The following is a 16,216-nucleotide window of genomic DNA, read 5'->3' on the forward strand; positions in this document are numbered from 1 at the left end:
GGGGAGAGATTGTTCCCCTCTCTCTCTCTCTCCTCTTCTCGGATCCTGGACTACTGTAGCATGTTTTTGCGGCTCTCCAATATTGGTGTAGATGACAAGGGGCTGATGATGGCCACGCGTCCTCAACCCTGTCAGCTGTAGCATCGGATTTCCATTCGTTTGCTTTATCCGGCCCTGACGCTGCCATCTCCCATCAAGCCCAGAGGCGAGCCCACTGTCAATACCCATTTTATTTTTGACGAGCCACAATGCTAGGCTAATGCTACCTCTAACACTGTGGAAGCTACATGGTGAGGCTCATTAAAAAGTTGGATGTGTCAAAGTCAGAAAGTGTAAGGGATATAGGCAGAGTGACAAATAAAAAGGAAATCATTACTGCTGTTATTGCCTCATTTCTTTTGAACTGAATATATTATAAAATAGTGGAAATGTACAGTGATTTTTGACCCAGTTAAGTAAAGAATGGCTGAAATGCATCACAGAAAGCATTTTTTGTTTTTAAACGATGTCTAATAGATGTCTAAACATAGTTGTCTTGGCTAAAACACGACTAAATTTGGGCTGTGCGTGAAAATCCAATAGATGTCTAAGAATAGGCCAAAATTAGTCATTAAATAACATAAATGAATGACTACACATATTAAGTCTGTCTAATCTGTCTATTTGATGACGTCTAGTTTTGGGCTATTCTTACATGTCTATTAGATTTTCACTGACAGCCCAAGTTTAGCCTTGTTTTAGCCAAGCTGTCAACCTTTAGATGTCTATCAGACGTCTATTAAGCACAAAATTGTTTGCTGGGATCTTACATAATTGTACTATTCTATTGGTTATGAAATATGGTTTATATTGAACAAGGTAAATTGAAATGTACTTAAATGTCATTTAAATATGTTTGTGATTACATGTTTGTGATTGTAAATTAACACGTTTTAAATACATTTACTTGCACTACAGATAAATTAATTATAAAGTGCTTCATGTGTGCATGTACATGTTTAGATGTTCAACACAAAGGTTTACTTCCTTAAAACACAACAAAATATCATTAAAATTGTAAAAAAAAAAAAAAAAAAAAAACTTTAACATACGACTTTTAATTTGACATTGTTACAAAAAGAATTTTGAGGGATACAAAATTTCGCTCAGGGATACAATACATGTACCACTATACAATACAATACAATACAATACAATACTCCTTAAGGGGTAAAATACGTGGTGCACACTCATAGTGGCCTTAAATGTGATCATTTTTAGTATTATTGAATTATTTACAAGTATTTTTTTTAAAATGTATACTTTGAATGAAAGTATATTACATGTAGCCTACATTCAAGTAAATGAAATGTTTATAGAAGAGCTTTTTTTGATAATAGAGTAATTTTTTTAATTCATGTAAAAACAGGAACAATTTGTCAATGTTTGACTTGTCAATAAAAATAAAAAATGCTCTTTGTTCATTTCACTCCAGTACCCACACACTTTTATTCTTCTTTAACAGAAATATATAAAGACTGAAAGTTCTATTGAAATAAATTTTGTGCTTCTTTTGATAATGGGCAGGTAGAATAATGCTATAAGTATACCCGTATTAAATACTTCTGAGTTTAATCATAAATAAAAATGCCCGCTATCCTGATCCACATTCCATCAAATGGGTGTCTAATTCAAGGTCAATGATCTGTAGGCTTGGAGGCTTTTACTCTAGTTTGACTCTAATATGCAAACAGTATTTAAACATACTTCCAGTTGAAGGCAGAATTATTATCCCCTTTTGAATTTCTTTTCTTTTTTAATAATTTGCCAAATGATGTTTAACAGAGCAAGGAAATTTTCACAATATTTCAGATAAACTTTTTTCTTCTGGAGAAAGTCTTGTTTGTTTTATTGCGACTAGAATAAAAGCAGTTTTTAATTGTTTAAAAAACATTCTAAGGTCAAAATTATTAGCTCCTTTATGCTAAATTTTTTTTCGCTAGCCTACAAAACAAACCATCATTATACAATGACTTGCCTACAGTAATTACTCTAACCTGCCTAGTTAAGCTAATTAACCTAGTTAAGACTTTAAATGTCACTTTAAACTGTATAGAAGTGTCTTGAAAAATATCTAGTGCAATATTATTTACTGTCATCATGACAAAAATAAAATAAATCAGTTATTACAAATGAGTTATTAAGGCTATTATGTTTAGAAATGCATAGAAGAAATCTTCTCTCCATTAAACAGAAATTTGGGGGAATAAACAGGGGGACTAATAATTCAGGGGGGATAATAATTCTGACTTCAACTGTAAGACCTAATCTCATCAAGCCTGAATGTTGGTTGTGACGATATTTAAAAATGGAAAAACTATGATTCATTTCCTAGACACTTTTATCCAAAGTGACTTACAAATGATTCAATTTCCCATTATTGGCATTAAATATTTTGTACAAGCATTATTTTTGGGCGAATTAAGGGATTTTTATTCTAATTTGATTTATCCATAACTAATTTTTCATGAGAAACTTCAAAATGTGCATTAACATAGTGTGATGGAAGCTTCTGGCTGGTAAAACAATAGTAATACCCATGACACCTCACTATATGTCTCCATTATCTGACCCATTCATTTCAGGTTTTGGAGTCTCTTCTAATGTTATGATAAGATGATTCAGGTGTGTTTGATTAGGGAGAGGTTGAAAATGTGGACTGTTGGTGTGCCTTCAGGAACAGGGTTGGGAAACACTGCACTAAGTGTTATGTAGCAAATGATATGCAGAAAAAAACCTTATTTAAAACATACATTTTCAAATTAATTATCTGAAATCTGACTGAAAACAACCAATGAGGATTGAGGTTTCCGGTTTTATTTTTTTGCCATGACTGCACAACTTAGTGCATTGGTGACCATTAAATAGATGTGTATTTTCAGCAGTGGTCTTGTAAAAAGTGTCTATTCTCACTCATTTCTGCTCCAAAAACTGAAAACAAAGGAAACATTAGTCCAAATGGAACTATAAATGGCCTTTAAATGGGCTAAAACAACTTTAAGAGCCTTCTGTAAAGACTGAATGCAGGAGAGAACATCTGTTCCAGTTTCCCGGAGAGCCTTTCATTGTAATGCAAGTCTTTAAGATTAAGTCCTTTTGAACTGACTGTGACCTGGTAGAGTATTGTTAGGTGTTGCTGGCAAAGGTCAAAGTTCATTAAGAAAAGCTTGACCTTATGTTTTGTTGACTGTGACATGGACATCAGTCAGACCTGCATTGTACAAATCATTACCACGTTGTCCTTTGACATTTAAACACTCTTTTTCTTCTGGGGTGGACCAAGTTTGATTCATGCACTTGGAAGAGTCTTAAAAACATGTCTTGGGTCCCTGGTGACCAAGTCTGAAATCCCTTAATGTTGCACTACATTCAATTGCAGATCATATACTGCTGGACTGTAGCTGCATGATCAATCAATAATAGATTGAATGCTAAAGCTCACATGATTCTGTGGTAGTGATCAAAATAGGGTGAATCACCTTTTGAAAGTAACCGGTCATTTCAAATAAAGATTACCATGTTATTGGTGGCGGTAAGTGAATTGTACTTGACAGTGGTTGATCTGTTCAAGAGATTTGTTCAAAAATACTGATTAATCTAATGATGAAATCTTTATAGTGTGTCACTGATTCACCCATTCAATTGATTTGTTCAAAAATACTGAGTAATCTATTAATGAAGCTAGTGAAGTCTTGAATCAGATCACATTCTTTATGAACCCGTCATTGATTCACTCATTTAAGAGATTTGTTCAAAAGCATTGATTCATCCAGTAATGAATCAAGCAAAGTTTATTTGAACTGGTCACTGAATCATTAATTCAGTTATCTGTTCAAAAACTGTTGATTCATGCAGTAATAAAACAAATTAAGTCATTATGAGCGAGTCATTGAATCTCTCATTCAATAGATTCAACACATTAATTCATTTAGCAATAGTGTGGTGAAGTCTTATTTAGTTGGTCATTCAATCAATGAATCATTCAATTGATTTGTTCAAAAACACTGAGTTATCCATTAATGAAGCTAGTGAAGTCTTGAATCAGATCACATTCTTTATGAACACATCATTGATTCACTCATTCAAGAGATTTGTTCAAAAGCATTGATTTATCCAGTACTGAATCAAGCAAAGTTTAATTGAACTGGTCACTGAATCATTAATTCAGTTAATTTGTTCAAAAGCTGTTGATTCATGCAGTAATAAAGCAAATTAAGTCATTATGAGTGAGTCATTGATTCGCTCATTCAATAGATTCAACACAGTGATTCATTCAGTAAGTGTGGTGAAGTCTTATTTAGTTGGTCAGTCAATCAATCATTCAATTGATTTGTTCAAAAATACTGAGTAATCCATTAATGAAGCCAGTGAAGTCTTGAATCATAACAGATTCTTTATGAACGTGTCATTGGTTCGCTCATTTAAAATATTTGTTCAAAAACATCGATTCACCCACCAATAAAGCGATTCAAGCTTCATTTTGTTGGTCATTGAATCGTTCAGTCAGTTCATTTGTTCAAAAGCTGTTGATTCATGCAGTAATGAAACAAATTAAGTAATTATGAGTGAGTGATTGAATCGCTCCTTCAAAAGATTCAGCACTAGAATTCATCTAGTAATAGTAGAGTCAAGTCTTATTTAGTTGGCTATTGTATCATTTATTCAAATGAATTGTTCAAACATGATTGAATCATCATTCAATCGCTCATTCAGTAAATTCAACACACTAATTCATCCAGAATGGTGAGGTTGTATTTAGTTAGTCATTCAATCATTTATTCAATTGATTTGTTCAAACATACTGAATAATCCCTTAATGAAGCAAGTGAAGTCCTGAATCACAAAAGATTCTTTATGAACATGTCAATGATTCACTCGTTTAAGAGATTTGTTCCAAAGCATTGATTCATTCAGTAATGAAGCAAGCAAAGTATAATTGAATTGGTCATTAATTTGGTTGATATTTACTCAAAAGCATAAATTCATCCAGTAATGAATCAATTGAATCACTCATTCAATAGATTCAACACACTAATACATCCAGAAATAGGAACGTGAAGTCTTGTTTAGTTGGTTATTGAATCATTCATTCAATTGGTTTGTTCAAACATACTGAGTAATCCCTTAATAAAGTAAGTGAAATCTTGAATCATAACAGATTCTTTATGAGTGTGTCATTGATTCACTCATTCAATAGATTTGTTCAAAAACATCGATTCATCTATTAATGAACCAAGAAAAGTTTTATTTAATTGGTCATTGAATCATTCATTCAGCTGATTTGTTCAAAAGCTATAGATTCAGCACACTAATTTATCCAGTAATAGTAAAGTCTTGTTTAGTTGGTTATTGAATCATTCATTCAATTAATTTCAAATTTGTATAGCGCTTTTTACAAAAAATATTATTTTATTGCTTTATTAATGAAGCAAATGAAGTCTTGAATCTGATCAGATTCTTTATAAAAAAAAATCCAAATATTGTTCAAAACATGGATTCATCCGTTAATAAAGCGATTTAAGTTGTATGTAGTTGGTAATTGAATCATTAATTCAGTTGATTTGTTCAAAAGCTGTTGATTTATACAGTAATAAAGCAAATTAAGTCAATATCAGTGAGTCATTGAATCGCTCATTCAATACATTTAACACATTAATTCATCCATTAATAAACCAAATGAAGTCTCATTTAATTGGTCATTGAATCATAAATCAACTGATTTGTTCAAAAACTTTGAGAAATCCATTAATAAAGCAACTGAAGAATTTTGTGTGCCGCTCCGATTCATCCAGTATTCATGAGATTTGTTAAACTGTTGATTGATCAAGTTTTGAATAAAATTAACTCATTATGTGTAAGTTGTTGAATGGCTCATTCAATAGATTTATTCAAACACAATAACTTATCCAGAAATGAAGCAAATCTCATTATCATGAATAAGCAAATAATCCGTTCTTTCAAGAGATGCAGTCAAACACAATAATTCATCCATTAATGAAGCAAGTGAAATGTTTATCGATTAGCCCTTGAATCATTGAAGTGATTTGTTCAAAAAGGTTGATTCCTCCAGTGATGAAGCAAGTGAGGTGATTAAGATCCACTTAAGCTATCATTAAAGAGATTCATTAAACACACTGACTCATCAAATGAAAATGAGAAGTTTTAAAAATTCTATATATTTTATTTATTTTGATATTTCATCTATATTTTATATAGTAACAGAGCTTTAAGTTACAGTAAAACATTTTTACAGTAAAGAATGTTTTAATGTCACAATATATTTATATTTCAAAACAAACGTTTAAATTGTAATAATTTTCATCGCACTACTGCATATATTTAACTGTTTTTAATCTAATAACGTTACATCTTTCTGACCCAAACTTTAAACACAAGCCCTATTTTTGTCATTTTAATTGAATTGTTATTTATTTATTGCTGATTTCATTTGTTAAATCAATTCTATGAAATGTAATAATACAGTGATGTTTAGTGATGCCAAATTATTAATCACACCTAAAGAAAAAACGATGAAAAAGATGAATTTACACAAAACATGTGTATAATGTATATCTATATTTATATATATATATATATGTATATATATAGCCAAACTAATCCCAAGTCTGTCCCATTATGTTGGTGAATATCTCCTGGTTTTATTATGGATGGAGAAGGATCAGATCAGTCATAAAGCCGCTGCAGTGAGCAGGTCTCTTTGTGTGCTGCACACTGCCTCAGATTTATGAGGGACATTGCCGCATAATGCTCTGAGTTCACCATTTACATGGCTCCTTATTTGAAAGGTGATACTGGGGAGTTTTGCTGGATGTGATGATGGATTGGTGACAGGTCATGTCACTCAACAAATGAATCAAATCAGATGAATCAGAAAAATCATACCAGTCTGTAAGGGTAACCTAACTTCTATAACTTTTTGTTTTTTTTTTTTGTTTTTTTTTTTTCAAATATGGTCACAATTCCTATAGATTTCCTGTGAATAAACTGTGCAGGCTAAATTAAAAAAGAATTCTACAGATACATTTCTAATAGTACATTTACTTGTATTTTAAGTGTACGTTTTGCATTTAGTTGCATTAATTTACAGTATATCTTAGTCATAAAAACAATTGATTATTTATTTTTGCTATTAGTATACGGTAATGAGGATTTGATTAGGTATGAATGGCAGCCATAAAAAATTTATTTCACAATAAAATAAATTTTAATTGTCTGTGGAGCTTTAACTTTCCTAAGCAAAATTTCTAAGCATGCAAATATTATGCATACAGTATGTTACAGTATACATTTTACACACAGAATGCATATTTAACACAAGTAAAGTGTTTAACACCTCATTGTCACTTTAAATTTAGTCAAAATATGGTTAAAGTTCTGTTCTCATTCAGCTTAACAGATATATGTGAAAAAAAACCTACGTATGTATTCTGATGCGCACTTATTAAAATCTATAAATGTTTATTTAAAGAGCCCCTATTATGCATTAAGAAAGGTCATATTTTGGTTTTGGGGGTCTCCAACAAGAGGCTGATATGCATGCAAGGTCAAAAAAACTCTTTCATTGTCTTATAATATGCATTTATTTTGACCTATCTCATATGATTCGTTCAGCGTTTTATTTTTGTTTACAAACCCCTCCTTAGCACAATGCTAATCTGCGCTGATTGGTCCGATGACCCAGTCTAGTGTGATTGGTCGACTGCATTCAGCATGAGACAGAGAGAAATGCCCATCACGGCTTATCAGCAATTTTGAAGTAGTCAGAGTGCAGAGTGTATGTGTGATCCTAATGCAGGAGATGCATTAAAGCAATGCAGTTAAACAACAGCATATAGGGTTTATGCAGCATATATGCAGCATAGGCTAGTGTTTCTTCCCATACCGATAAACTTCTGGTGAACGGTTAATGTGACTTTTTTCCATTTTATAAAGTTCCTTTTACAGCATTGATGTTGTAACGTAATTAAAATACAATCAGTTTAAAAGACTTTGGCATTCATTTAGTTACTCAAGTGTAAAACAAGACAAAAAGCCAATTACTTGCACATGCCAATCAGGATCAGCTCCATTGAATATGGGGTAAAATAAATACTCATATTTTAAAGACATGGCGGGGAAAAATTTAATTTAATGCAGTGCTTCTTGTACAATCGGATATCTGATATCACTCAGCCAGTGGAGATCGCTCATTTTTAAAGAAAACAGACCTTAAACGTGCCAATTTTGTAATGACATACAGTTCACCGGAAGCGCTTAACCCAGGTAACTGACAAATTAAAAGTCCTTCCGCAAACTTCTGCATACCCTATTGCTCTATTCTTAACCATGACACACATTCAGTATTAATCCACACAGTGGCAAAAGCTGAACTATTTTTAAACTTGACCGGTGCACGTGTTTAGGAACAGCTGACAGTGGCCGCAGCAACGACAAACGGCAGTGGAGCGCGAGCTCACAAACGCATTTAAATCTGTAAACAAATCGGCACATGCCATGTTTTTGATGTAGTTTTAGACGCGATATGAGAATATAAAGAGTTAACCAGATACAGTGCAAGCCGTGTGGAGCGGTTACAAGTAACAAAACACAATTAAATACATAACTTGCAAGCTAGAGAAAACAAGGAGGCAACCATTTTAATCGCACTTAAGTTACTTAAACTTGTGAAATGGAGGAAGAAACTGATCCATCAACTGTGTAAAGTTCCTGTCAAGCTCTGACAAAGTCCCATACATCAGTAGTCTTTTTTGATCCTTCCTTTAACAAAAGGTTGATGAATCCCCCGTTGTAAGCGTGTAAATTGCTGAAGCACTCTTCAGAAGCACTCTTCAGATGATAAGAAGCACTCTTCAGATGATAATAATTGAGGAACCAACATCACTACTTGCTATACACTTTTATACACATATACACTTATTTAACAACACACTTTACATGCCAATTTGCACATAACAGCTGCACATATAACATTGAATATAGTAATATACCTGTACATACACTTGTTAATTTGTATATTTGCATTTACTACTTACATGTATTTTTTAAAAGATATTTATTATCTGTTTTTTGTCCTGTCTCTGTAATTCAGTTGCACTGTAGAAGCTCTGTTACAAAAACCAATTCCTCGTATGTGTGAACATACCTAACAAGAAAGCTCTTTCTGATTCAGAAAAATGACAGGAACACAGCACAAGGCTGGGGCTATAATGCGGAGGTATTTTGGCAAAAATAAACTTCACCCAATGACTCTTCACAGCCTCATCTTTCGGTAGTGAAAATAACACTGACTTTCCCTCACACTTTAGAGCACTGCATCTTCGTGACATGTTTCAACAGGGAGCTGCTACAGTGTTTTTCTTTTTCTTTCTACTGTGTTTGTGGGCGGGGCCGTGGTTTCAATTTTCCTGGGCGGGGCTTGAGTTCAGTATCAACGTCACTCCAACACGGCTGAAGATTCGTTACCCGTACAAATCATTTGAACCACTATGCACTGTGATACTTACACACAGTCTTTACATATTTAATTGAATTATTATTGTTTTAAATGTTCCTCACAATATTTTTCTTATACAAATGCTGTTACTTACAACACTTTAGTGGGTTTCTTCTGTAAATCAAAGTGAAAATGTAATTAATTAAACAGGATACTCTGTAATGTACAAGACAAAGAAAATACAGCTTATGTCGCTTTGACCCAGACAGTATGCTGGGGAACTTTTTGGGGAGAAAAATTGTGCATTCTCAGGCTTTATTTATGAATTCAGCTTGTCTGACCCTCTCTATATTTTCCCACTGCTTCTCTCAGGTAGCGGAGGCTGATGCTGTGATACTGCAGGAGAACATCCAGGCTCTCATTTAATGCAGTGAAGTGCTCCGTGAGGAAAATCGCAAGCAAAGGTATGGACCGCAAACAATGCAGCCCTATACGCCTAACTATATTGCGTCATGTGAGGGGAAAAAAAGTAAAAATTTGAAGGCAGCAAAAAAAAAGTGTCTGAATATAACCGTGTTCCGCAGATCTACTTATTGGTTTCAGCACAAATAGCATGCAGAGTCACAACTCCAATCAAAAATAGCCTATGAACAGATGCCATGGAGAAACATTTGCACATATCAGCTTCTTCCTTAGGAGCGGTGCTTATTTATTTATTACAGTTTATCATTCATTCCTTTAAATGCAGTAAAGAGGCCAAGAGCAGATATTTGAGACAAAAGCTTTAGTGTTGAAGTTACACAACATCCTGGATGTGACATTATAATAAATATGCATTTTCCTGGCCAGGTCTGGACAAGGATGGGCAGATCAGAGAGGGACAGTGTGATATTGCTGTGTAAGCACAAGTTTCTGCTCTAGTTTCTACCTCAGACAGTTGCAATGTTTTTTTTCTTTGTTTTTTGGATAGCCCAGCAAGCGACCACAGAGTCACTTCCTCATAACTAAGCATACTGGAGCTCTGTTCTTAATATTTTGTTCACCAAAGTCTGTTTCAATTAATTTTGGACAACATATTTGTTTTATATTTAATCCACTTTTTTATATTTAATCATTTGTAAACACAATTAAGTTAACTTAATCAATTTGTTTTGGGACAACATAAAGGAATTGTGTGGAACCCTTCATTTTTTCAGTGTACACTTAATTGATTTGTGTTGAGACAACATAAAGGAATTAAGTTAACTCATTAGTTTTTATAAATTTAAGTTGATTGAACATAAAAAAATGAAGTTGTCCCCCCAAAAAACCCTTAAAAAAATGTTTTTTCAGCTCATTTTAAATAAGTTGTTTGAACAGACACCAAACGTTATTTTTTGAGCACACTTAAATATCATAAACTGAATTTCAAACTAGAATATAGCTAATAATTTGGTGCTTTTCCTTAATTAAAAGCACAAACTAAAGTCTTTTGTATTTTAAATTCAGAAGAAGTGATGTTTCGAACACAGGAAACTGCAGCTTGTGAGATGAAGCCCTTGCACTAGTATAAACCACCCTTTCTTTAACCTCTCACCCTATCTAAACCAAGAGTGCACATGCAGCGTGCCTCGCAGAGTGACGGTTTAACCAGGCTCTTTTAAAATAAGCCCTGCCTTTAAATAGCAGTCAGAAAAAGAGAAGTGTGAAAAGAGCAGAGCGATGTTGAGCGCTGATCTGCGGAGGGAGAGAGTTGGTGAGGCTGAGAGGGTTCCTGTGGGGCTGTTCGGCACCAGCCGCATTAAGACGGACTCTACGCTGCTGGGTTCAGGGACAAACACGGAGCTCAGGGAAAGGGGGGAAGAAACTGTGATAGCTGTGGAAGACTGAGAGGACTAGCTCAGTGAGGATTTAAGGGAAGTCGGAGGAAGGAAGGCGAACCATTGTTTGGCTGGTAAGTAATGCACAGTCGTGAGTCTGAGGATGTATGTTTTTTTTTTTTGTTGACAGCTGAGACAGCTGCACTGGTTGATCATTTCTAAAGAAAAGATTTGGTGAGACAAAAGATTGGTGGAACAAAAGTTGATAGATACAGACAATTAAGATATTGATAATCAGACATCTGACAAATGGACAGACAGACAGACAGACAGACAGACAGACAGACAGACAGACAGACAGACAACTGACAGATAGATAGACAGACAGCTGGATAGACATACTGAAAGACAGACAAGTAGACAGATAGTTAGATAGGGATAGACAACTGACAAATGGATAGACAGACAACTGAATAGACAGACTGACAGCAAGACAGATAGTTAGACAGGGAGATAAACAACTGATAGATGCATGGAAAGACAACTGGATAGAGAGACAGATGAATAGTCAGACACCTGACAGAGTGGAAGACAGACAGACAGACAGACAGACAGACAGACAGACAGACAGATAGATAGACAGATAGACAGATAGATAGATAGATAGATAGATAGATAGATAGATAGATAGATAGACAGACAGACAGACAGACAGACAGACAGACAGACAGACAGACAGACAGACAAATAGATAGATAGATAGACAGACAGACAGACAGACAGACAGACAGACAGACAGACAGACAGACAGACAGACAGACAGATGGATGGATAAATACACTGTCAGACAGATGAAAACATAAAGAAGCAGGAACAGATGTAAGGACTTGTAATATCTACTTTAGACTGTGATTAGGCTGTAGCTGATGAAAGCCTCAGATACTGAGAGAGTGCAGCACGAGAGGCAATGTGGTCCAGCCATGGAAACAGGGCTCTACTGGTGGTTGCCAGGAGACAGGCAGAGGGGAAATGCTGCCTCTTAAGTGATAAACAGGCGGAGAGGAGCCATCTTTGCGTTGTGTGCCACGAGCAAAGGATAAGGCTCGATATGAAAGATTTGGAAGGCTAGATATGACAGCCCGAGTCTCATTTCTAACACTGCCAATATGAGCATGTGTGTCTCCTGGGAAATGGCATGATAGGTTTTGCGCTATTATCGATGCCGTGATAATCCAGCATTTGATTTCTCAGATGTTTGTAGAGAGCAGCAGGTGCCCAGAATTACTCATCCCATGCAAGATATTACATTGCATTATGTAGCCATTGCAGAGGGAATGCTTATTTTGTCAGGTGCTTGTTTTCTATGTACTGTATGTTGTATTTATGCTGCACTAGATAGTGTTGGCCACAATGAAATCGCATATTCGTATCGTAAATCGTATATTTTTGTTTAACATCACGTAGGACTTTCACTTTCACTATGGACAATCACAATCGCTAGTTAGGGCAGGGATGTGATGGAGTTCTGTTCATTCAATGCTGAATAAAAAGTCACATCACACGAAATGGTAGATCACCCTCAAAATTGCTTTGTTTCTGCTTTTTTTCCTGCAATATAATCAAACGCTGCACTGTAACAAAAACATGTCATCAGAAAATATTAGCTGACACTATAATAATATTTAAAGACATTAAATTCAAAGACACAAGAATAAAAAATAATAAATTATACGGTAACACTTTAGTTTAGGTCACAATTCATGTCTTGAATTACCTGCCTCTTATTAAGAAATCAACTGTTCAATAGTAGCTATAAAACATAATCTTATTTTGCATCTCTAGTCCTAGCCAAAATCTAAACCCAACCTCTACTAAATATTAATAAAAAGATATTATTAAGCTAATAATTAAATATATGATAAATATCATTAACCTATTACTACTTATTAACAGCTATTATTAAGCTATTAACAGCTATATTGTTACTTAATGGTTTGTTAGTACAATGAATTGTGATTTAAAATATAGTGTTAGCAATTATACCATTTTACAATAAAGTCCCATTATTAACCTTTATTAATGTTCTGTATTAACTATGGTTAACAATGAGCAACAAACTTGATTCAGTGTTTATTAGGGGCCAAGAACTTAAAGTGCGTAGACACCTAATGTATTGTGTGCATATTCTTCTTCAATCTATGGCAGTCTATAGACCTATATATTGAAGTGTTGATATTTGGCAGACAGATGGAGGGCAGTTTGAACAATAAATACAGCAATTTTGGACTAACTTTAACTCAATCACTGCAAAAATGTCCAAAATTGCACTTACTGTAAGTTTGTGCCAATAACTTGTGAACTGTAAGGATAGAAACAATTTCTTGCCTTTGATTGCTTGGCTCAAGATGATTCGCAAACCTATAATTTTTTTCACTTCTTGAAAATATTTCTACCACGTTGATTTTTGAACAGACTTTTAAAGTTCTCCCAGAAGATATTTGTAGGTTTCAAGGAAATCAAACCAGATATTCTTCAGACCTTGGCAAACAAACAAACAAGCAAGGAATTCAAGTTCAAATAACGTGAAACTGAATTTGCTGAAGATCTTGTGAGAATTGCAGGGACACTACCTGTTCCTGGCCAATTGTATTTAAGCCTGTACTGTATGTCTGCAAAGATTTGACACTATGACTCTAAACTTCTTACAGTACATGCCCTTACTATCTCTCATACTGAACCAACCACATCTGTAACACAGACATCTACTGCTCAGAGTGATAAATCCCATTATATCCCATTACAAATGATTTTATAACTCATTCTGCCTCTGTTGTACTTGACCCCTTAAATGATGCAAGTTAATTTCAGTTATGCAAAAGGTAATACAAATGTATTAAAATAAGAAATTACATAAATACAATTTAGATAGCACATAATCTCAGATAATGTTAATTGGAATATGTACTAATCTATTATTATTGGTTTTTAATAGAACTTATTGAAATTGAGTGTTGAACATTGACTAAAATTACAGAAATACAAATGTACAATGCTCAATTTCAATAAGATCTATTAAATACCAATAATACACTGTAAAAAATGCTGGGCTCCACACAATTCCTTCATGTAAGAATTGTGTTGTTTTTAACTTATTGCAAAAGTTATTTTCTAAGTGTAGATTAGTACATATTTAAATTAGCATTAAAGGTGCTGTATGTAAGTTTTTGACTCGTTTAAAGCATACAAATACCTTAATATGTTTGCAGACATTAAAGAAACATGCTAAGTGAATATTTATCTTTGTTTATCTGAAAAACAATGCTAAAGTCAGATATTCTGCTTTGAAAATGCGCATTAAGTGCCAGAACGTCTGTCTTTGTTTTGGTCATTTAACCCACTGGTGTTCCTGAGGTGATCATTGTCAGTTTATCCTGTTGTTCAGCTACAAGAAATAGAAGCCGTTTCTAAAATATAAATTTCAGGTGTTACAACAAAAAGTCCTTTTAGTATAGATAATATTCCTTCTATCGCGTGCCATTGCTTTTAGTTAGAACATGGTTTAAATCAGCCTTTAGGCTCGATCGTCAGACTCGCTCCTGTTGAAGTTGTCAATCTGGCAACCTGCGCTTGCATGCGTTTTGAACCAGGCGTGCAATACCTAGCTGAACCACTTGATGTCAAACTAACATACTGCACCTTTATCTGAGATGACATGCTTTCTAGTTATTTTTCATTGTTAAAAAGTAGTTTAACTAACGGAAAACATTCAGCAACTTATTCCTGTTGACACAACAGATATTCCAGCAAGGTTACAGCAGTCAGCGTTTTGCCAGGAGGATTAATTTCTTGAATTATTTCATACACAAACAGTGTTTTCATTACTTTCTACCTTGTGAAAAAAACTAGAATCATTTCTCTTCTCCTGCATTTCACAATGCACAATCTGGCATCTTCCCACCACAGCATACGAACACATCCAGTACTTTTGCAGCCAACAACACACGCACAAAAAAAAACATACTGACAGTCTAGAAGTCTTGCTAATGAATATCATCTAGGTTGCATTTCTTTGTACTGTATGTATTTGTCTTCCTTGCCCAGGTTTGCCGGCCATGGGGAACCTCATTAAGGTCCTTGGCAAGGATTTAGAGAACTGTCCTCATTTTTTCCTGGATTTCGAAAGTAAGTGTTTCGCTGGTGTATGGTGTGTGTACTTTCGCTCATATATGTATGTGTGTGTGTGTGATTGGAGATGGAGATATCAGGGTTGGAGCTTTTTTTTTTGCTTTAGGAGCTTGTTTGTTTTTGCTCTCATAATGTGGAGTCCAACAAAAAGCACTTTATATCCCTTTACGCATAGAAAGAGAGCAGGAGGATGAAGTTCTACATGACCATATACGAACATCACCCAAGAATGTCTCAACATTGTCCACCCCAGACCCTATATAAACGCCCCGACCCATCATCCCCAGCCTCCATGCACATCCACACCAACACACACACCAACACCAGACACACGTCCAACACTCCTCCCCATGACCCACACGCTTCTCCCTTCTCTCTGTTCCAGGGGGATCATGGGAAATCTCCTGAAACTGCTGGCTTGCACCGAACTTGAGCATGGTCCAATAGTTTTCCTTGACTTTGAACGTGAGACCATCAGCTTCTTATGTTTCGAGTTTGCTTTTCTTTCCCTTTTACTCACAGTTCCTCTTCATTCGCTGTCCTCTCCATTTTCACTTCCTTTTCTCCGCCATCCCTCTGTTTGCGAATCAATGCCTGGCATTCAAAGAGCTTTCGGTGACCTTGATTTGTCTTTTTTTTTCGCTCGTCTACAGGTCGGCTGTGAACTAAAGGTCATCGTACGAATGCCACGCTTTTTATTTTAGCAGTTAGAGTGGGATGGAAAACATAATCACATAAC

The 16,216-nt window shown here is 34.8% G+C and overlaps 1 protein-coding gene across 6 annotated transcripts in view; it reads left to right on the forward strand.

The window, feature by feature from the left end:
• Window positions 1-16,216, forward strand: part of fam49al (family with sequence similarity 49 member A, like) — a 47,698-nt gene that overhangs the window by 11,169 nt on the left and 20,313 nt on the right. For 2 of the 6 annotated variants that reach the window (XM_056479882.1, XM_056479880.1), the window contains exons 2-3: window positions 9,866-9,957; window positions 15,394-15,474. In XM_056479882.1, the coding sequence (XP_056335857.1) occupies window positions 15,405-15,474 (70 nt within the window). In that variant the 5' untranslated portion in view covers window positions 9,866-9,957; window positions 15,394-15,404. Of the gene's footprint in view, window positions 1-9,865; window positions 9,958-11,208; window positions 11,427-15,392; window positions 15,475-15,862; window positions 15,943-16,216 lie in introns of those variants that run through there. The other 4 variants (XM_056479877.1, XM_056479881.1, XM_056479879.1 and 1 more) reach the window with 4 other exon arrangements.

Source organism: Danio aesculapii, chromosome 19 (assembly GCF_903798145.1).
Source record: "Danio aesculapii chromosome 19, fDanAes4.1, whole genome shotgun sequence".
NCBI classification, from domain to species: domain Eukaryota; kingdom Metazoa; phylum Chordata; class Actinopteri; order Cypriniformes; family Danionidae; genus Danio; species Danio aesculapii.